General features: G+C 45.8%; 4 protein-coding genes across 4 annotated transcripts in view; 2 read left to right on the top strand and 2 right to left on the bottom strand.

Moving 5' to 3' along the window:
* COQ9 (coenzyme Q9) overlaps positions 1-13,369 on the top strand; it is a 292,337-nt gene extending 278,968 nt beyond the window's left edge. The window contains exons 3-10 of the mRNA XM_050773097.1: positions 2,688-2,856; positions 4,860-4,995; positions 8,584-8,726; positions 9,012-9,096; positions 10,318-10,422; positions 11,641-11,796; positions 12,136-12,189; positions 12,681-13,369. Of these exons, the coding sequence (XP_050629054.1) occupies positions 2,688-2,856; positions 4,860-4,995; positions 8,584-8,726; positions 9,012-9,096; positions 10,318-10,422; positions 11,641-11,796; positions 12,136-12,189; positions 12,681-12,716 (884 nt within the window). The 3' untranslated portion in view covers positions 12,717-13,369. The remainder of the gene's footprint in view (positions 1-2,687; positions 2,857-4,859; positions 4,996-8,583; positions 8,727-9,011; positions 9,097-10,317; positions 10,423-11,640; positions 11,797-12,135; positions 12,190-12,680) is intronic.
* Positions 1-16,759, bottom strand: part of PLLP (plasmolipin) — a 194,887-nt gene extending 178,128 nt beyond the window's left edge. The window contains exon 1 of the mRNA XM_050773115.1: positions 16,756-16,759. The gene's annotated coding sequence lies outside the window, so the exon portion shown is untranslated. The remainder of the gene's footprint in view (positions 1-16,755) is intronic.
* Positions 1-21,674, bottom strand: part of CIAPIN1 (cytokine induced apoptosis inhibitor 1) — a 321,083-nt gene that overhangs the window by 18,881 nt on the left and 280,528 nt on the right. The gene's annotated exons all lie outside the window — the stretch shown is intronic.
* POLR2C (RNA polymerase II subunit C) overlaps positions 1-21,674 on the top strand; it is a 103,146-nt gene that overhangs the window by 78,847 nt on the left and 2,625 nt on the right. Inside the window, exons 2-6 of the mRNA XM_050773102.1 lie at positions 14,797-14,922; positions 15,132-15,181; positions 18,035-18,103; positions 18,250-18,302; positions 21,479-21,607. Of these exons, the coding sequence (XP_050629059.1) occupies positions 14,837-14,922; positions 15,132-15,181; positions 18,035-18,103; positions 18,250-18,302; positions 21,479-21,607 (387 nt within the window). The 5' untranslated portion in view covers positions 14,797-14,836. The remainder of the gene's footprint in view (positions 1-14,796; positions 14,923-15,131; positions 15,182-18,034; positions 18,104-18,249; positions 18,303-21,478; positions 21,608-21,674) is intronic.

The raw sequence follows: 21,674 nt of genomic DNA, 5'->3' as shown, positions 1-21,674 counted from the left end.
TTTTTTTTTTTTGAGACAGGGTCTGGCTCCTCAGCCTCCCAAGGAGCTGGGACTACAGGTGTGTGCCACCCTACTTGGCTAATTTTGTTGTTAAGAGGGAGTCTCACTCTGTCACCCAGGCTGGAGTGCAGTGGCACAGTCTCGGCTCACTGCAACTTCTGCCTCCCTAGTTCAAGTGGTTCTCCTGCCTCAGCCTCCAGAGTAGGTGGGGTTACAGGCTTGAGCCACCATGCCCAGCTACTTTTTTGTTTTTAGTAGACGGGATTTCACCATGTTGGCCAGGCGGGTCCCAAACTCCTGACCTCAAGTTATCCGCCTGCCTCAGCCTCCCAAAGTGTTGGGATTACAGGCATGAGCCACCGCCTAGCCCCCTTTTGTTGTATTTGTATAAAATTCCAAACTAAAGATGTGTAGTTAAAGTAATGCCTATGACCCCACAGATCTACCAAGAGAAGTGAAGGTATGTATCTACAAAAAAGTTAGTACAAGTATGTTCATAGCAATTGTATTCATAGTAGCCAAACACAGAAACAGTCCAGTTGTCTAGCAACAGAATAATATTTTTTATGGAACACTATTCTGCGATAAATACTAAAAATCAGTCAGAAAGCTGGACACTAAAGTGATAAGGACCGTTTTTAATCAGTAATAACTGTTGCAGTAGGGAAAAGGGTCTAGCATGAACTGAGCGCAACCTTGAGTTTAGTGCATGCAGAAATAACTGGGTGTTTCAAAGAAAAAAATGAGGGAGGAGGTAGGAAGGCAGGTGGGGACTCAGTAGAGTCAAGAAAGTGAATAATTGTAAATGAGATTGGGCTGCTAGCTGGCAGTTAACAAAGTTAGGATTCTGTTTTCCCAAAGGGAGACGTAAGCCCTATCCTTCTTAAGTGTTATCCAGAACAAACAGTAAATTTTTTCTTGACAGCCTGAGTTTTCTCAGGCAGGCACTTTAAAGGTGGGTAGGGTTATCGTAAGGTATGTGGCCCTGAGTGATGGTTATGTTAGTGTGTGTTCAAGTCTTTGTAGGCCAAGGTTGAGGCCTAGATAAGAAGAGGGCTCAGAGGAGCCTGGTTAGAGCCTGATCAAGGAGAGAATCTTTGCCAGATCTACTGATATGCATAAAAATATGGATCAATCTCAAAAATATACTAAGTGGGCCAGGTGTGGTGGGTCACACCTGTAATCCCAACACTTTGGGAGGCCAAGGTGGGAGGGTTGCTTGAGCCAAGGAGTTCAAGACCATCTTGGGCAACATAGCGAGACTCTGTCCCTATTTAAACTTAAAATAAATAAATATATATATACACACACATATATATAGTCCTAAGTGAAAGAAGCTTTATTGAAATATGTACATGTAGATGAAATCTTAGGACAGGCAAAACTAAGACAAGCAAAAACTAACCTAGAGTGAAAAATTCAGAACAGTGTGAATGGGGAATGACTGAAAAAGCATAAGAGAACTTTCTGGGGTGACAGTAATGTTCTCTGTTTAGATTGGGTTCAGGCTGTGCAAGTGTATACATCCGTCAAAACTCATAGAATGGTACACTTAAGATTTATGCATTTCATTGTGTGTAAATGGCATCTCAAAAAAACAGTGAACATAGAACTCTTCCATGCTAAAATGTTTAGAGATGAATAATACTGATATGTGCAACAAATGCACCAAAAATCAAGATGGATGAAGAAATGACAGATGTGTAGAACCTAGTGGTAGATATGCAGGTGTTCATTCCATAATTATTTCAATTTGCATGTTTGAAAATTTTTATAATAGGCCGGGGACGATGGTTCACGCCTGTAATGCTAGCACTCTGGGAGGCCAAGACAGGCGATCACTTGAGGTCAGGAGTTTGAGACCAGCCTGACCAACGTGGCGAAACCCTGTCTCTACTAAAAATACAAAAATGAGCCCGAGAGTAGTGGCGGGTGCCTGTAATCCCAGCTACTCAGGAGGCTGAGGCACGAGAATCACTTGAGCCTGGGAGGCAGAGGTTGCAGTGAGCCAAGATAGTACCACTGCACTCCAGCTTGGGAGACAGAGTGAGACTCTGACTAAAAAAAAACCAAAAAAAAAATTTTTAGAATAAAAAATGTTGGGAAATAAAAAAGTATGAATTTATGCTTAGGAAACATACTTCTCATCTTTCTTAAAATAAGTGGGGATGTTGCAGATATTGCAGATGAGAAAGCAGAGATTAGTGACTTGTCCAAAGATACCACATAGACACTGGGGGAGTAGGACTGAGACATTAAATTACTACTCCAGAGCTCTTGCCATAATATATATAAATATGTAACATTTACAAGCCACTTTTACATTTTGTTTGGGCCACATAGTGGTCCCACTGAGCAAGTAGAAATTATTACTCTAAATTTGCAGATTTAAAAATCTGCACATTGGGGTAAAATTGTTTGCCAGTTATCACACAAGTAACAAGTGGTAGAAACAGGTCGAGATGCTAGGTAGATCTTGTCTCCTGGCTTACCACTTTTTCTACCACTTCATGTCCCAAAGTTCCCAGTTTGCCCAATATTTTTGTGTGGGACCCAACACTTGGATAAGTGGTTCTGGAGGAGTCTCTGGCCTGCTTTTCCTCCTCCTTGTCTGTGTTACCACTCTGGGTCTGAAAGGGTCTTCTCTGTTGAATGTCCCTGACTGACCAGCCCAGTTTCTGTTTCAGTGACCCGTTGCCGACCAGCCCTGGTGCCACGTGCCTTCCATGCTTCAGCTGTGGGGCTAAGGTCTTCAGATGAGCAGAAGCAGCAGCCTCACCCTTCATTTTCTCAGCAGCATTCTGAGACACAGGGGGCAGAAAAACCTGATCCAGAGTCTTCTCATCCACCCCCCAGGTAGGCACTAATCCACCTATTTCTGGCCACTTCACATGCTTCAGTATGTCTGTTCCTCCTTCACTTCCTCTCTCCTCTCCATCCCCTTTTATACCTACCTTCATTTCCAAGGCCATCTTTGTTTTTTAGAATTTTTTATTTTTTGTAGTGATGACTTCTCGCTACATTGCCCAGACTGGTCTCAAACTCCTAGGTTTCAAACTGTCCTCCCCCTAGACCTCCCAAAGTGTTGGGATTACAGGTGTGAGCCACTGCACCCGACCCCAAGGCTGTCTTTGGAAATAACCTATTGTTTTTATAAAATTGGTGCCTGTTTGTTCTAAAACATCTAAACAGTATAGAGAAGTTCACAAAAATAAAGCAGTTTTATCCAAAATTACAGAGATAACCCTGCTAACATTTTTGTGAATATCCTTTTAGATGTTTCTCTAAGCTTATTTCATATATACATTTTTGTATAGAATAGATACAATGTGTATAAACTCTACATGCTGTTCTAGAACCTGTTTTTTCACTCAACAGTACATTTGTAATGTCTTTTCATAGTTTAATAGTTGTATAACATTCCAGCAAATAGCTGTGCCGAAATTTATTTGACACTGTTTTTTATTGATGGATATTTAGATTTTTTTATTGATGGATATTTAGATTTTTTTTGATGGATATTTAGATTTCCTGTTTTTTATTGTTTTTTACTGATGGATATTTAGATTTCCTTCACTAGTATAAGAAATAATGTGATAAAGTGTGTGAATCTCTCCTTAGAAGTGGGAGCACTGAGTCAAAGGATATGTACACTTAAAGATTTGTTACAGGCCGGGCGCGGTGGCTCACGCCTGTAATCCCAGCACTCTGGGAGGCTGAGGTGGGTGGATCACGAGGTCAGGAGATCAAGACCATCCTGACTAACACGGTGAAACCCTGTCTCTATTAAAAATACAAAAATTAGCCAGGTGCAATGGCAGGCGGCTGTAGTCCCAGCTACTCGGGAGGCTGAGGCAGGAGAATCGCTTGAACACAGGTGGCAGAGGTTGCAGTGAACTGAGATTCTGCCACTGCACTCCAGCCTGGGTGACACAGCAAGACTCTGTCTCAAAAAAAAAAAAAAAAAAAAAAAAAAGATTTGTTACATATATGGGACCAGTTGCCCTCCAGAAAGGTAATACTAATTTACATTTCCATTAGAGGTTTTTTTTTTCCTAATCCTGCCATTGAAAAGTTTCTCTAGATCTGAAATTAGAGTGTTCCTTTTCATTTTTCTGGTTTCCTAACTAAAGTACTTTTCATTTCAATTCAAGAAATATTTTTTGAGGCCCTACTATCATGCCAGGCCCTGTGAGTAACATAGCATTGCTCCTGCCCTCATGGAGGTAGTCTGGTGTGAGTTTAGATGAAGAAACCCTCTGAGCACAGTGTGCTAAGGGCTGAAGACAGGAACTCCAGGGTGCAGCGTTGCCTTCATACCACATGACCTCATTTGCTGGATTCCTCTCGGTGCCTATGGGGAGGGGAAGGATGATCTAGTTTTTACTCTGTTGGCATTAAAACATTGATACTGGCTAGGCGCGGTGGCTCATGCCTGTAATCCCAGAGCTTTGGGAGGCCGAGGCAGGCGGATCACTTGAGGTCAGGAGTTCGAGACCAGCCTGGCCAACATGGTGAAACGCTGTCTCTACTAAAAAATACAAAAATTAGCCGGGCATGGTGGCGCATGCCTGTAATCCCATCTACTTGGGAGGCTGAGGCAGGAGAATTGCTTGAACCCAGGAGGTGGAGGTTGTAGTGAGCTGAGATCACACCATTGCACTCCATCGTGGGTGACAGAGGGAGACTATCTCAAAAACAAAAAACAAACAAACACAAAAACCCCACACTGATACTGACACAAGAATAAATGTCTTCCCAGCATGTGCTTAGAGGAGATCCAGAGCCCCTAGTTTCTGGTCAGGCCCATTGTACATGCCAGGAGATGAAGTATGCTGGGCTGTGTCCTCTTGTCTCAGGTATACAGACCAGGGCGGCGAGGAGGAGGAGGGCTATGAAAGTGAGGAGCAGCTGCAGGACCGCATCCTGACGGCAGCCCTGGAGTTCGTGCCCACCCACGGGTGGACAGCAGAGGCGATTGCAGAAGGAGCCCAGGTGTGTATAGGTGAGGGTGAAGCCACCTGACCAAGATGAGCCAGGATGGAGTCACACCAGGCAGAGCGGAAGGCCTCATGCCTTCTTCCAGTCCAGCTCAGAGCCCCTCACAGCTGCAAGATTGACTGGGTTTTTCCCCCAATAGGGTGGAACTGGCTTTATTTTGTAGTTATAAAGAACGTACCACGGAGTTGGTTGTTGGGAGTTGTGTTCTAAAGGCAACCTATTAGGCAAGAATTGTCTGTGATCAAAACTACTATGTTTCATTGACTCTAAGATGCCATTGGTTGTAAGAAGCACCATTTTTAAACGCATCAGTAAAACAGAAAACATACTGCCTTTTGAACTATGACAGAGCACTTCTATGATTGACACTGATTTTTTAAATGAAAAATCTATATGCAGTTTTGAATTAATGACATACGGTGTTTGAAAACCCCCAAGAAGGCACCACTTTGGAGACCAACACATCTTATTTTCCCAGAAACTCTAACAGCATTTCCTACATTAGTAGAGACTGCTGCTTTAGATTAGGCAGTAGGCTCATGTTCAGGCCATGTTGTAGAGTCCTCCAGCATAGCAAGATACCATCATCCAAGAGACTGAGGGGATGACAGAGTTGCATCTCCCATCCCAGGCTTGCTGCAGGGCATCTACCCATGGCCAATGGGCAAGGTTGCTGCTTTACTGAAATTTAACTGTTATTTCCTTGTCTTCTCTCACTCCCAAGTGCACATTTGGTAACAGAAGTCTCATTAGTGAAATGCAGATGCTCTGACTCCACTGTAGGCTCATTGTGAAAACTGAACAATACAAACAAATATAAAAAAGAATGTAGAAAACACCTATAATCACACCAAAGATCATACTACCAACATTTATGCCTAGTTCTTCCAAATTAAAACCCTTTAAATGATTCATTCTTTAAATGTTTGTTGAGCAAATAATGTGCCCTAGGCACTGTGCTAGTCCAAGGGACATGACAGGGGTTAAGATGGACCTGCTTCCTGCCCTTGTTGAGCTTCCAGTCTAGCAACATTGATAAAATATATACAAATATTTACTTAGACGATGTGGTAAGTGCTATCAAGGAAAGGTGCTGTTGGGCTGTATCATGGAGGGACCTGATCATTAGATCAGGTCACAGCTGCAAGATTGTTTTTTCCCTCAATAGGGTGGAATGGCTTAATTTGTAGATATAAAAGTAATGAACCATGGAATTGGTTGTTGGGAGTTGTGTTCTAAAGGCAACCCATTGGCAAGAATTGTCTGTGATCAAAACTACCATATTTCATTGACTCTAAGATGCCATTGGTTGTAAGAAGCACCATTTTTAAGTGCATCAGTAAAAAAAAGAAAACGTGGCATATTAAACTATGACAAATAGTTTAATTTGTCATACCAAGGGGATGGAGGGCTGGGCACAGTCGTGCATGCCTATAATCCCAGCACTTCGGGAGGCCAAGGCAGGAGGATTGCTTGAGCCCAGGAGTTTGGGACCAGCCTGGGCAACCTAGGGAGGGACCCCATCTCTACAAAAAAAACAAAAATTAGCCAGGCATGGTGGTGCTTGCCTGTGGTCCCAGCTAGTTGGGAGGCTGGGATGGGAGGATCTCTTGAGCCTGGTATGTCGAGGCTGCAGTGAGCCATAATGATGCCACTGCACTACAGCCGGGGCAGCAAAGTGAGACCTTGTCTCAAAAAAAAAAAAAAAAAAAAAAAATATATATATATATATATATATATGTATATATAGGGGGTGGGTAACAGGGCAGTCAGGAAAGGCTTTTGAGCTGAGAATTGAGGAATGAATAGGCTTTACGTGACTTCGTGTGTAGGGGATGGACAAGTCCAAATAGAGAAACTGCAAAGGCAAGGTGGAAAGAAAAAGAAGGATGGTGCATTAGAGGAACCACAGAGAACCACCATGCAGAGAGTGCAGGAAGAGAGACTTGAGATGAGCAAGGCTGGAAAGGTCAGTCAAGGTCAAATCAGGCAACGCCCTAAAGGTCATGATAAGGAGTCAAGCTTTTCTTCTAAGAACAATTGAAGATACTGGATTAAATTTGGCATTTCAAAATGCTCATTTTGGCTGCTGGATGAAAAGTGGATTGGAGGCAGAGAGAGACTCATTGGGGGCTGCTGCCAGACATCCAGGAGAGATAAGGTGGTCTGGCTTAGAGTAATGGCAGTGGGTAAGTTTGGGAATAGCTTGGACATGGGAGGGAGTGACAGGATGGCACCAGAGTTGCCAGTTTGCATGTGTGGGTATACAGTGGTAGTGTTTTCTAAGGTTAAGGCCATTGGAAGAGGACCAGCTTTGGGGAAGGGTACAGCCTTGATCTTTATTGATTATGAGGAGTTTTTCAGTCAACCAGTGGAGGCATCAGGCATACAGTTCGGGAACTGGAGGAGATAGCTGGACTAGAGATACACATTTGGGCATTATTAGCGCGCATATATATACTCTATATATATATATATATGTATGTAGTAATTATGGAAGTCAGTGAGATTGTCCAGGGCAAGAATATAATGTCATATGAGAGGGGAGTCCAGACTGTCAAGGAACTTGGACATTTAAGGGGAGGGTAGAATAGGATGGGCTGTCAAAGTCTAAGTCAGAGCATCCTGATGTTGGAGGCACAGCAGGAGAGTGTGGATTAAGCAGCTAGACATTGGTTACTGGAGCAACAACTGTTTGAGTGGAAAACTGGGTCAGAAATCAACTGGAGTGGATCGAGGTGTACATAGAAGGCGAGGAAGTGGCGAGGCGTTTGGCTGCGAGGGGTAGATGAGAACTACGGTGCACCAAGCAGGGGAAACAGATGGAAGTTTGCACATGATTGAACACAAATGGGAAGAGTACAGAAACAAGAGTGGACCAGGCTCACATGTGTAATCCCAGCACTTGGGGAGGCTGAGGCGGGAAGATTACTTGACACTAGGAGTTTGAGGCCAACCTGGGCAATATGGCGAGACCTCATCTCTACAAAGACATTTAAAAATTAGCCAGATGTGGTGGCACATGCGTATGGTCCCCGGCTGAGATGGGACGATTGCTTGAGCCCGAGAGGTCAAGGCTGCAGTCATACCACTGCTTGAGTGACAGAGCGAGACACTGTCTCAAAAAAAAGAAAAAGAAACAAGAGTGAGGGTGAATTTACAAGAGAAAATAGGCAAAATCAAGAGAGTGAAATTCCTTGAAGGCAAGAATTGTGGGATCTGGACAACAGATGGAAGGACTGGCCTTAGATGTGTTAGGTGCAAAGTTGGAGAAAGCAGCTGAAGGCTTAGTTTCTAAAAAAGAAAGAAGACCTGTTGATGTGTTCATCCCTGAGCTAGTCTCTGTGAACTTGTTATTCAAGCCTGGATTCCACTCTTGCACACACACCAAGGGGCTCTGTGGGGTGGAGGGACCGGTGGTGGTCAGTTTCACCAAAATCACATGGACCCAGAGTGAAGAGTAGGGGTGTCCCACTGAAAATCAAGCTGCTGTCACTAGGAAGAGGCTCTAGTGATGAACAGGCAACAAATGTACCCTACACTTGGGCACCACTTTTCTGTTTTCTGTCTCCCCTTTTATAGTCTCTAGGTCTCTCCAGTGCAGCGGCCAGCATGTTTGGGAAGGATGGCAGTGAACTAATACTGCATTTTGTGACCGAGTGCAATGCCCGGCTCACACGCATGCTGGAAGAGGAGCAGAAGCTGGTACAGTTGGGCCAGGCAGAGTAAGTCCCATGGCATTATTACACAGGGTGGCAGCTAAGGATCAGGGAACTTGGGCCCTATTAGCTATCCCCAGGAGGCCAATCCAAGCAGAACCCAAAGAAAGTAGCATTGGGCAGCCTTGCTGCTGTGATGGGACTGACACCTGGCAGCCTGTCTCTGACAGCTTTAGTCAGGCCAGCATCAGGAGCTGGTGGGGACCCTTTTCCCTAGGTCTGAGTAAACCGTGGAGCACTAAGCCTCTGCCTTTTGCTCAGAGACACACTGTTTTCTTTTCCCTCTTCCAGGAAGAAGAAGACAGACCAGTTCCTGAGGGATGCAGTGGAAACCAGACTGAGAATGCTGATCCCATACATTGAGCACTGGCCCCGGGTACCGAGTCCATATCCAGGCCCCAGAGCAACAATAATCCTAATATTTATTATTCTCAGAACCTTTCACACAGATGACTTTGTACACTGTTGAACTTAGCTCATCAATCTCCATAAACCCGAGAATACTTAGTACGCTTGGTAGAGCTGGGTTTCAAACTTGGGCATACCAAAGAGAGTGACCCTGAGCCATCTGTGTCTCAGTTCTTGGAAATGTGAGTGGTCTGGGTACTGGATCCCATCCTGGGTGGGGTTCTCCTAGTGGCCTGAGTGTGCCACCAGGTCTGCAGGGAGCAGGAATCCATGCAGGAAGTTAGAAGAGTCAGAAGATTTTATTGGCTGTCTTCACTTGAATAACAGCCCTGTGGATTTTAGATCTCGAGGACTGGGATTTGTCAAATTGTCAATGTGATGCTTGGAATTGGCATATTTGTTGCAAGGGTTTTTTTCACCTTTTCCGAAGCTTCCTTTTTCCTCTGTTTTAAAGCATGTCACAGTATGGGCCATTCTCTGAGTGAAGAAAGTACAGAGTGAAAGTACACCTGAAGTGAGAGGGACTCAGACATCTTGTGTCCTTTGCTCAGCTGAAAGACTACTGAGCATGTAGTTTCAGTCATTCAGTTGATAGACATTTGAACACTTACGGTGGTGCCTAACCCCAGGCCAAGTGTGACTCATTCCACCTTGCAGTTAAATCAGTGGAAGAGGCTCTCAGCTGCCTTCCTGATTCAGCGTAGTGTTTTCTTCCGGGCTACCTCACTAAGAGAAAACCTTATAGCTGATCCAGGACCTCTCTGACCACCTCCCCAGTGGATGTAGCATTGGTAAAGTGGCAGGACCTTGTTTTGTTTGACAGTAGGAGCTGATGTATGTGAACGGACTCCTATCTCTGCTGTTTCTTCTGTGTGACAGACGGGTATCATCGCCCATCCTTGCTTAGACCAGTCTAGATCCTCTGTCCCTCTGCATTCCCAGTTCCAAATGCTAGGGATGGAGAATGTGCTTGGGCTTGCATAAGACAGGGCTATGCCCCTGGCTTTCCTCAGCTGTAGTCACCATTGCTAGCTGCCCAGAACTCACACTGGTGGGTGAAGATGCTGGTCTCAGAGAACCAGAGCTGGGCAGGCTCCCTCATACTACCTCTCATTGGAGAGGTAGGTGCTGGTCAGCTATGCACCATTATCTGTGAGCAGAGCTTACTCCTCTGCCATTCTCTCCCCAGGCCCTCAGCGTCCTCATGCTCCCTCACAACATCCCGTCCAGCCTGAGCCTGCTCACCAGCATGGTGGATGACATGTGGCATTACGCTGGGGACCAGTCCACTGATGTGAGTGCTTTCTGCAGGCCCACAGGAGGCTGGGAAAGGCTTGTGTTAAGCATTGCCTCAAGAAGCTTGTGAAATTTCTTTGATCACAAGCCCCTGTAGGGGGGCTGCAGTGTCATTCCCATCTAAGGTATGAGGAAGGTCCCTCACGAAGCCAAAGTGGGATCTAGGTCATCTTCATTCAGGGACCAGCATTCTAGCCACAAACCAGTTATTATTTCTTCCAGCTTGTGGTGGTGACACCAGGCGTCAGAGAGCCTTTAGCATTGGCAAAGCTAATTGGGCTGCCATTTTATTATCATTTCCCTCTCTCCTAAGATGTAGATTCTGCAGCAGAATTCCTCTTTTGAAAAAAAGAAATGCCATGGAAACACCCATTGCTTTAAAAAGAAATTCCCTTCCCCAGCCCATTTGACCTGCTTTGCTAAGAGATCAATAAGGCTCTTTAAACAGCACCAGAAAAGAATCTGACTTGTTAATGTTATCATATTTCTGGTAAGAAATTTTAAAAAATATACCTTCATAAAGGAAATTAAAATGTGATGATACTTTGTGGAATCCTGGATAAGGAGGCACAGAAATACTCCCACCATAGTTATAATGAAGTGTTTTAATAAACTTCTCCCATGTGGGAATATAATGCCGACAGAGATGGTAGGAAAATGAAATTAGAAAGCGAAGAAATTAAAGGAATAAAACACCAAGCAGCCGAGCTGGTCCTCTGAAGAGCAGTTTGCCAGAACAATCAGAAGTTGCTGAGGGACTTGAACTCTCAGCTTTGCCCAGGTATTGTAATCTGTCCATGAGCCTGTCTCAGCCCTCACTTTGTTGATGAACATACCAAGGTTTGGTCATAACTGGCTGATTACAGCATCTTCTGGGACTCAGATGTCCTAAGATGTAGGCTTTCTACTAGCAGTTCCAAAATGGATTGGATGTAGCGAAATCATCTGGGATACTTATTAAGTATCCTGATTCCTGGCACTTAATTTAGATCCATTGACTCTGCTCTTAAGAGGTTGGGCCCAGGAGCTTGCATTTTTAATCAACCAGGTAATTCTGATGCTCAGTCAAGTTTGAGATGGTGGTGTTGTCCAGAGGGCCAGATGTATCTGTGAGAGAAAGAAGTAGTCAAGAGGGAACCAGGAGTTCCCATGGCCTTGGGTAGGAACTGTCTCAGACTTGCACCAGCCCACAGCAGTAGCGTGGGTTTCTTTGCAGTTTAACTGGTACACCCGCCGAGCCATGCTGGCTGGCATCTACAACACGACAGAGCTGGTGATGATGCAGGACTCCTCTCCAGACTTTGAGGACACTTGGCGCTTCCTGGAAAACCGGATTAATGATGCAATGAACATGGGCCACACTGCCAAGCAGGTAGCTGGGGACTAGCCATTGGGGAACCCTCTTTAGAAGGCATACCTGTTCTCCTCAGGCCACAGCTGGTCACATGACTGTGCTCTTGCTCCCTTTTGGCCTCAGCTGACAGTCCTGAGGGCCTTCCCAGGGAGCCTGGCTGGTTCTTCCTCAGGCCAGCCCTTCCCTAAGAGCCATACTTTGCCCATTTGTGATTGTGTTGTCCAAAGCTGTCCTTCCAGTAATGTGGCCTTCATGTCTCCACCTTTTGGGGCTTATAGGCCTCCTGATTTATCCTGCCTGTCGCAACTTTAAGTTTGTGTTGGTGGTCTAAGGGAACCTGACACTGACTCCTTCTAGGTAAAGTCCACAGGAGAGGCACTGGTGCAAGGACTCATGGGTGCAGCGGTGACGGTGAGTACTGCCCAGCACATCCCTGCCCCTCCTGTCTCCCACTCCAGCCCTGTGATATATGTGTTACTGACTTCACATCATTTTGTAGCCCTAACCTGGAAACCTAATAATCTAATAATAAGGCTGACAGTGGTTCAGCCCTAGTGTCTTGATTCCAAAAACCCCACTTCTTTATTTTTTCCTCTTATCAGGAGATATCACTGACTCCTGGGACCCTGGTATATCAAGTCTCTGTATCATAGCTGCACCTGCCACCTTGCAAACCTGGATCTTGGCCAGGTGCGGTGGCTCATGCATATCATCTCAGTACTTTGGGAAGATCGCTTGAGCCCAGGAGTTTGAGGCCAGTCTGGGCATCATGGCAAAACCCTGCCTCTATGCAAAAAAAAAAAAAAAAAAAAAGAAAGAAAAAGAAAAGCTACATCTTTTCTATTAGAGTTTATAGGCAGGGTAAGCCCTCACTATGCTTTTTGTTTCCATTCCTGTGTCAGCTCAAGAACTTGACAGGTCTAAACCAGCGTCGGTGAGAGGAAACGGTGTAAGCTACAATGCCTAGAAGAGAATGAGTGGACAGATTGAAAGAGCTTTGAAAAGTATGAGGTGCCATCCGTGTAACCTGGTGTTCATGAGAACACACTAAAGGACTCCTGAGACACTACCACAGCCACCTGGAAACCACAAGGCATTTGATGCTACCGTTCTGGTCAGGGATTGGGCCGCTTCTTCAGTTCCTAATACCAGACCAAGCCTCCTGATGCCTTTCTGCACTGCAATTGTGTGATTGAAAAATGAGATGTTCATCCAAGCAGTCAAGCCACAGAAACCCAGCATGTCCCTGTCACGATCTCATGGGCACCTTGATCATGTCTTAACCTTCCATTAACCTTGGGGCTCCCAAGCCAGAGTCAAGGTGACGCATGCCTCATGGCACCTCAAGGTGACAGCTCATCCCCAGCACAGCACAGGCGTGTGCACACAGAGGTGTTCCTTGCACCCCCCTCCCTCTCAGGTGTCCTGAGATGCTACTCCTGGGAAACCCCTCAGAAAACTGCCTCACCCGAGACAAGTGCCTGCTGGACAGAGGTGTGATCCCAGGCCTGGTGTCATATGACACCAGCATGCATCTCAGGATTATTAGTGTATTTTGAGTCTAAAAATAATAAATATGTTTGAAGTAGTTTCCTATTGTGTAGTTAGTTTGCTTATCAACCATGATAGGTATCCAAGACCCCAGAGGGAGACAGAGGTGTTATGGAAGAGGCTTGAGGCTGGCAGCCAGGAGACCTGTGTTCTGGCGCTGCCACTGCCTAGTACACAGTAGTAGTTATGGTACCTCTGCGTTTCTGGGCTCAAGTCTTCCCATCAGTAAAATAGGGGTAACAGAAGCCTTCCCACAGACCATTAGCTCTCTTGGCTGCCCTTGTCTGACGATTTCAGTGGTACATTCTTTAGCCCCAGTAATTTTCTCAGCCTGTACACTGGCTGGGTTCCCTTTGCATGTCTGGTTAGCTCTGTTTTCTGCTTTGCTCTCTTCTGCCTAAGTCAGCTAAATATTATTGGGGGAAGTCAGCAACTAATTGAATTTCAGATCTCTTGTGGGTCTTCCACTGGATCTTTTTTGTACCTCTCTTCATTCCTTGTATCTTTTGACATCCTGTGAAGTTTTTGCAGTAGCTGTTCCAGTTTTCATTGCATTCTCCTTTTTCCTTCATAGCATCCATCTCACACTCAGCAGACAACCATAATTCTTAATTTACAGAGATGACACAGGCTATGGAGCAGGGTTCCATCAGTGCCCACCCTCTGTCTCAGGAAGAGGTGTCAGTCTTTGCAAAGGCAAACTCTTTATCTGGTTACTCTTCTCCCACCTCTTAAATGTAGCTCCTGTCAAGTTCTATTTTAGAGCTTTTGTCTGTTGGAGCAGCTGCCACTTTGTTTGAGGCCCATTGAGAGTTTGAGACTCTCCAGTCTGTTTAGGGGACTTCAGTAGTTCTTGGTTGAGCATGCACCCCACATGGTGCCCACTGCGAGGCACTGGAGATGCAGAGACAAAGAGCTCCCACTCACCCACCGCAGCTACACAGACTGCAGAGGAAGCATTAGGTTAAAGAACATTATATCTTTTCCTGAAGTTTTCAGAAGTGCATGGTCCATACTTGAGACTGCAAGGGAAAGGGTGTTTACTTATAATTCAGGTATACTTTCCTAAAATATGCATTCATATTAAAATATACTTTTGTTTTTCTGTAGATGTACAAGTTCTTTTTAAGGGCTTCATGATATTCTACGTGTGTATACTTCACCAGGTCTCTTATCAGTGGACAGTACAAACAGTACTACCATGAATGTCCCTGCACTCGTATCTTTGTTTACAACTGCAAGTGTTTCTGCAGTATGAGTTCTTAGAAATGTTACTGTTAAGTCAAGGACGTACGCGTGTTTTGCCAAACTACCCTCCGAGATAGCTGAATCCGGTACATTTTAAAGCAGGAGGCGGTAGAAGACGCTCGGCGGTTCCGGCCTCCGAGCAGCAGGCGGCACTGTGAGCCGTCTTCGCGGAGGCCACGCTGACTGACTTCCGGTGTCGGCGGTGGCGCAGGCGCAGTCACCGCGGAGCTGACGCGGAGGCTGGCGGCCACAGGGAGCGATGCCGTACGCCAACCAGCCCACCGTGCGGATCACTGAGCTCACTGACGAGAATGTGAAGTTCATCATCGAGAACACCGACCTGGCGTAAGGCTGCCGAGGGAAGAGGCTGGCGGCTCTGGGGCGCCGGGAGGCCCAAGCCGGGGCCCCGGGGGCAGGGAGCGGGGGTGGAGTGGGGGTGATGTCCTTCCAGAGCTGCCCCCCTGCGCCAGGGCTTTAGCTTTGGGAGCCTGCGGCGCGGGCCCAGCCTGTCGAGGCTGCAGCGCCTTCACGCCTCTTGGCTTTTCGTCTTTCAGGGTGGCCAATTCGATTCGGAGGGTCTTCATCGCTGAGGTGCCCATAATAGGTAAGCGACCCCCCTTCCTCGTTCCCGGGCCCACGGGTTCCTGCCCCGCTGTCCACCCACACTCCCTGGGGCTTCTTCCAGTCCTTGGTTCGGGCTGAGGGTGGTAGTGCTGAGAAAAGTGCATTGCTGGAGACTTGACCATACCCTGTGCCCTTGGCCCAGTGGCCGCCTCCCTGGCACCCACGGACCACTTAGGTCCACTGTTGTCCTGCGTATGCATTGCTGAGAAGCATGGGTTTAACAGTGTGCAGACTTGGGTTCAAATACTGTTTTCACTACTATTGTCACAAAAGTTTTTTAAATGTTTTCAACTTTTATTTTGGATTCAGGGGGGTACATTGGTGCAGGGTTGTTGCCTGGGTATAGTGCGTGATGCTGAGGTTTGGGATATGAATGATCCTTTCACCCAGGTAGTGAGCGTAGTACCCAATAGGTAGTTTTTTACTCCTAGCCCCACTGCCTCCCTCCCTGCTCTAGTAGTCACCAGTGTGTCTATATTGTCATCTTTATGTCTATGCGTGCCCAGTTTTAACTCCCATGCGGTGTTTGGTTTTCTGTTCCTGTGTTAATTCTCTTAGGATAATGGCTTCCAGGCCGGGCTCACGCCTGTAATCCCAGCACTTTGGGAGGCCGAGGCTGAGGAACACCTGAGGCCAGGAGTTCGAGACCAGCCTGGCCAACATGGGAAAACCTCGTCTCTACTAAAAATACAAAAATTAGCCGGGTGTGGTGGTGCACACCTGTAATCCCAGCTACTGGGGAGGCTGAGGCAGAATTGATTGAACCCGGAAGGTGGAGGTTGCATTGAGCTGAGGTCATGCCTCTTACGCTCTAGCGTGCGCAACAGAGTTGAGACTCCTTCTCAAACAAAAGAAAATAAAAAAGAGGATAGTGGCTTCCAGCCGCGTCCATGTTGCTGCAGAGGACATGATTTCGTTCTTTTTAATGGCTGCATCAGTTACTATTTTTGAGAAACTTGGGAAAGTTATTAAACTTCTGCGTACTTCAGTTTCCTCATCTGTAACATTCAGCCACTAATGATCTTTATCAGGGTAATGTTAAGGATTAAGTGAAGTAATCCATATAAGTGCTTTATGTTTAGTGAGTGCTCAGTGCTGGTAGATGGCTTTTTTATTAATCTATTCCTTCAACAGCATTTATGGAGCATGTAAGTGGCAGGCATGGTGGTAAGCTCTGGGAATGCAAAGCTGTAGAGAACATGGTTTTTGCCCTCATGGAGTCCACAGTGAGGTTGCAGGGGGAGAGATGAATCCACAGACAACACTAAAGCAAGGTAGACTGATCAGTAGTTCAGGAGAAGCATAGCTATGGTGCAGTTGGCTCTTAGAGGAGGGAACATCAATTTCTGGTCTGGTTCCAGCCACTTTGCTCCAGGTGCTTAATGCATTGATTATACTTGTATGAAATACTTCAAGCATTTCCGAGAGTCAGGTCCAGAGAGTTTGGGTTAGGCAAAAGAAGTATGTGGCATCAAATATTTAGACTTTTAAGGAAATAAGCAAGCCAAATGATTAGGCAAGAGAACATTGTAGTTTATCCACTACCACCCCCGGCCCCCCAGTCACTTCTTCAATTTAGCTTGGAGTGCTGGACCTCCCCCTGACTAATCACTTCATGTCTCTGGACCTCAGTTTCATCAAGAGTCAGGTGAGGGAGTTGTACTTCATGATGCAGCCCTGCCATTCTGAGTCTAAATGCCTCTTTCCCCACAAATTCAGTTCTACAAATAATGTTGAGCACCCAAGCTAGGAATACAAAGACATCCCAGCACCTGCCTGAAGGAATTTCTGGAGCTTGGGGTATAGACATAACATACACAAATGTGACACAAGGCACACTATGACAAGTGTCTTCAGGGAAGTCTGAAGAGAGTTTCATGAGAGAGGAGGTGAAAGAGAGGGAGTGCCACACCTGTAGCATAGAGGGCAGGCAAGGCTTAGTTTTTAGGAGGCACAGAGGATCTTAACCTGTACAGTGAGGAGGGGAAGGGTGTGCTGGAGGAAGGGGCCGGGGGATTAAAGAGGCAGAAAAGCTTGGGTCAGGGTTCTCTTAGTTGGCTTGGACTGGGGAAGCAATGGGAAGCATAGCAGGACAGAGTAGGTGGAGGCCTAGCATGTGGAGGTCCTCTTCCGACCTCTGTTTCTAGTGTCTGTGTCCCTCATTTGGCAGTTGGGCTCCAATGCCATTTGATTCCTGGATTTAGTTGGTTCCATGCAAATGTTTATGAATGAATAAATATGTGTTTAAGTCAAGCGTGTGTGATAGATAATACCGTCTTTACCCTCCTACCTGCTCATTGCTGCTAGGGATTGGGTTCTATATTTAGTATGCTTTGTGCGTTAAAGGAATTCAGTAAAAGTCTGTTGGTTGAATGTTTAAAAAGTGCTAAGTTGGGCAGTCCAGTCATTGTATCCTAAAATGAGGTATGGCCCATAAGTCTGTGTTACTTCTGTGAGGTTTTCCCTGACTTTGAAGTGCTCAAATAGTTCATGTTCTTGGATTTGGTGGTGGCACAGGTAGCAGATTTAAGTGCTTCTCATGGAAATACTCAGCTCAAATAAACATGTTTCCACTCCCATGATATTCTCTGAGTCAGTGTTTTCTGTGAAGCAGGGAGCCCCCTGCGTTAAATCACCTGGGCAGGGAGGTGAGGTGTGTGGTGTGTGTGGGTCTTATTAAAATGCAAGTTCCTGGGCCCCACTCTAGTGCTGTGGAATCAGCCCAGCCTCTGCAGTTTAGTGTCAGGTGATTCCTAAATCTTGAGAACCACTGCATTAAGTCTCTAGGTAAATTTGATGGCTAAACTCCATGTCTGCTTCTTTCATTTTGTAGCCATTGACTGGGTTCAGATTGATGCCAATTCCTCAGTCCTTCATGATGAGTTCATCGCTCACAGGCTTGGTGAGTACTCCTTTTATTAGAAGGGAGGGTACTGTGCCTAGTGTCAGGAGGGGGCTTCCTTCCAGCCTCACCCCCCGGAGGCTTCTGGGTTCTCATTTTGGCTTGGCTGTTTGGTTTTCTTTAAAGTGCTTTTCTGTTTTTTACAGGATTAATTCCCCTCATTAGTGATGACATTGTGGACAAGCTGCAGTACTCCCGGGTATGCTGTGTGATTGGGTGGAATGTGAGGTTTGGTGGGGAGGCCTTGGGTCTCAAAGGGATTTTTCCTGACATTTGGCATCCAGCTTGAGTAGTATTGTAGGTCTGGAACAACAATGTGGAGATGTTGTCTAGAGCCTGGGCAGGCCTTGATCCTTGGTTCTGATGGGGCTTCAGATTGATTAGCATGCAGAACATCAGGAAATGTTGTTAGCCAGCTCCACCAGATTGCCTGTTTACAGTGGAGGTTCTTCCTTCCAAAGCGTCTCTTCCCAGTAGCAGGGGCCTTAGGATGCTACAGGAGTCAACAGAAGGTTGGGGTAGGCAAGGAGCAGAGGGAATGAGAGCTGTCTCATGAGAGCAGCTTCTGGGGAACTAGTCCTGGTGTCTGCAGATTCGTGCTGTCCCCTCACTCGTAAGTGATGCTGCTTAAACATGGCCACACTCTTACCCCCTTCCTCCTGGTCGTGTTTGCTCCCTGATGGCATGTTAACAGGCCTTTAGAGTTTGGAGAGAGTGGGATAGTAGTAGGTTACCTTCATCCTTTCACTAGGCTTCATTACATAGCAGCGTAAGACTACTCCCTCTTGATGGCTTTGGGTAATCCAGAATCAGTCCATTTTCTAATATTCTCAAGGGCCATGTCATTTTTGTGATGGCTATGATATATCTTATAAATATGTATTTTTTTAAAAGAAATATTCGGCTGCATGCGGTGGCTCACGCCTGTAATCCCAGCACTGTGGGAGGCCAAGGCGGGTGGATCACAAGGTCAGGAGATCGAGACCATCCTGGCTAACACAGTGAAACCCCATCTCTACTAAAAATACAAAAAATTAGCCGAGTGTGGTGGCACGTGCCTGTAGTCCCAGTTACTTGGGAAGCTGAGGCAGGAGAATGGCGTGAACCCAGGAGGCAGAGCTTGCAGTGAGCTGAGATCGCACCACTGCACTCCAGCCTGGGTGACAGAGCAAGACTCCGTCTCAAGAAAAAAAAAAATTCAAGCATAGAAAAGCATGGAGCTAGTGTAATAAATACCCATGCTTCCACCTAATACTAAGTTGTCACATTTTAACATTTTGCCCTATTTGTTTCAGATCTCCAGATTTTTGTTTTTTAAGAAATAAAACATAGATATTGGTGGGGACAGTTGTACAACCAATTAAGAGCAATTTGGCGACATCTTACATAAAGAGATGCATGCTCTATCACCTAGCAGTTCCTTTCATTAAATTTTTTCTAGTATTTATTGAACAAAGATGGCATGGTCTCTCTCTCTCTGGCTTTTTCTGAAAATCTGTAGAAAAGTTGAAAAACTAGAATAATAAATACCCTTTTACTTTTCACCTATAGTTACCAATTATTAATATTTTACATTTGCTTTATTTTTCATATGCATGTTGCTATTTTTGCTGAACTGTGTGAAAGTTGCAGACATCCTAACACTTCTAAATACTTCAGCATGCATTTCCTAATAAGAATAGTTTCCTACATAACCACACTTTTATTGTGCCTAAGAAGGTTAGCATTAATCTGTAATATCAATATTCAAATTTTCCTAGTTTTTCCCCAAATGTCCTTTATTGCTTTTCTGTTTGTTTGTGGGTCAGTCTTGATCCAGTCAAGATTCATTTGGTCCTTATAGCACTTTAATCTCTTTTCATCTCAAACAGACTCCTCTCCTTTCAGTACATTTTTTTTTTTTTTTGAGATGGAGTCTCACTCTGTCGCCCAGGCTGGAGTGCAGTGGCACTATCTCAGCTCACTGCAAGCTCCGCCTCCTGGGTTCACGCCATTCTCCTGCCTCAGCCTCCCGAGTAGCTGGGACTACAGGCGCCCGCCACCACGCCCGGCTAATTTTTTTGTATTTTTAGTAGAGATGGGGTTTCACTGTGTTAGCCCAGATGGTCTCGATCTCCTGTCCTCGTGATTCACCCGCCTCAGCCTCCCAAAGTGCTGGGATTACAGGTGTGAGCCACCGCGCCCGGCCTCAGTACATTTTTTTAGGTTGAATATCTTTTCATATTTTTATCTTCCATTACATTTTGATTCTCCCATTTCATATTTCTTTTTCTGTTTTTTCAGACAGGTCTCACTCTCTCACCCAGGCTGTAGTGCAGTGGCATGATCTCGGCTCACTGTGACCTCAGCCTCTGGGCTCAAATGATTCTCCTGCTTCAGCCTCCCAAGTAGCTGGAACTACAGGTGCTGTGCACCACCACACCCAAAAAATACAATTTTCTTGTATTTTTTGTAGAGACAGGGTCTTGCCATATTGTCCAGGCTAGTCTCGAACTCTTGGACTCAAGCGATCCTCCCACCTCAGCCTCCCAAAGTGCTGAGATTACAGGTGTGAGCCACTGTGCCCAGCCCCATTTCATATTTCTAAAAGTGATTCTGTCTCAAGGTTCTGGGTTACCTTCATACCTCACCTGTGTGTGACTGTAGAGGACCCAGGTGGGACCTCTAGCTGCTGCTTCTTCCTTATCATGCAAACATCAAAAGAATGTTGGGTTTTCCTCACTGGTGTGAGGGAGAGAACAGCTTGCTTGATTGCATCCTAGTAACTGTCTTCTTGCCTGAAGTGGAACTGCAATTAATAGTCCCTAACTTGGGAATGAGTCAGTTGTTTTAAGAATGGCAAAATGTTAATAATTATGGAAGGTGGTTATATATGAAATTTTACATAATAGAAAGGATTTTTTAGAAAAGGTGAGTAGTCTAGAACTTGAAAGGTACTTTTTTCTGTTCCTTGGTGGTTTTATTTTAAATGATGGTTACATTCCTAAGCTGGTCCTCTTAGTTCTTGGGAAGCTGAACTATAGAGTGTGAAAGCATCCTCCTCTGCCTCATAGCCTTGGTTATCTGAGGAAGAGTAGTTCAAGAGCCAGAGGGAGATGTTAGCAGTGTGTCTCCAGAGGTGGCCTTGCAGCTGGTGGGAGTGGGAAGGAAATGTGGGTGCCAATGTATGTATAAGTTGTCTCTAAACTTGGGCAGTCCATGAGAATGGTATACCAGATTATAACAGCCCACAAGAACCTGGAGACTGACGAACCCCTTTTTACAGGTGAAGAAACTTAAGGAACTGGGCATTAGATGCAGGGAACCAAGACAAGGAGCCAAGGCAGGAGTTGCCATCTCCCTGTAAACTCATTCCTGCTTCTCTTCCTACCTTAGGACTGCACATGTGAGGAGTTCTGCCCCGAGTGCTCAGTGGAGTTCACCCTCGACGTGCGGTGCAATGAAGACCAGACGCGACATGTCACCTCTCGAGACCTCATCTCCAACAGCCCCCGGGTCATTCCGGTCAGTGCAGGAGAGCAGCCTCTTTTCCCTGGGATCTTTTCTCTTCTTTTGCTGGCTCCAGGTGGGC

This window comes from Macaca thibetana, chromosome 20 (genome assembly GCF_024542745.1).
Source record: "Macaca thibetana thibetana isolate TM-01 chromosome 20, ASM2454274v1, whole genome shotgun sequence".
Lineage (NCBI taxonomy): Eukaryota > Metazoa > Chordata > Mammalia > Primates > Cercopithecidae > Macaca > Macaca thibetana.
The sequence above is the reverse complement of the archived record's forward strand: the minus strand, read 5'-3'. Positions and strand labels throughout refer to the sequence as shown.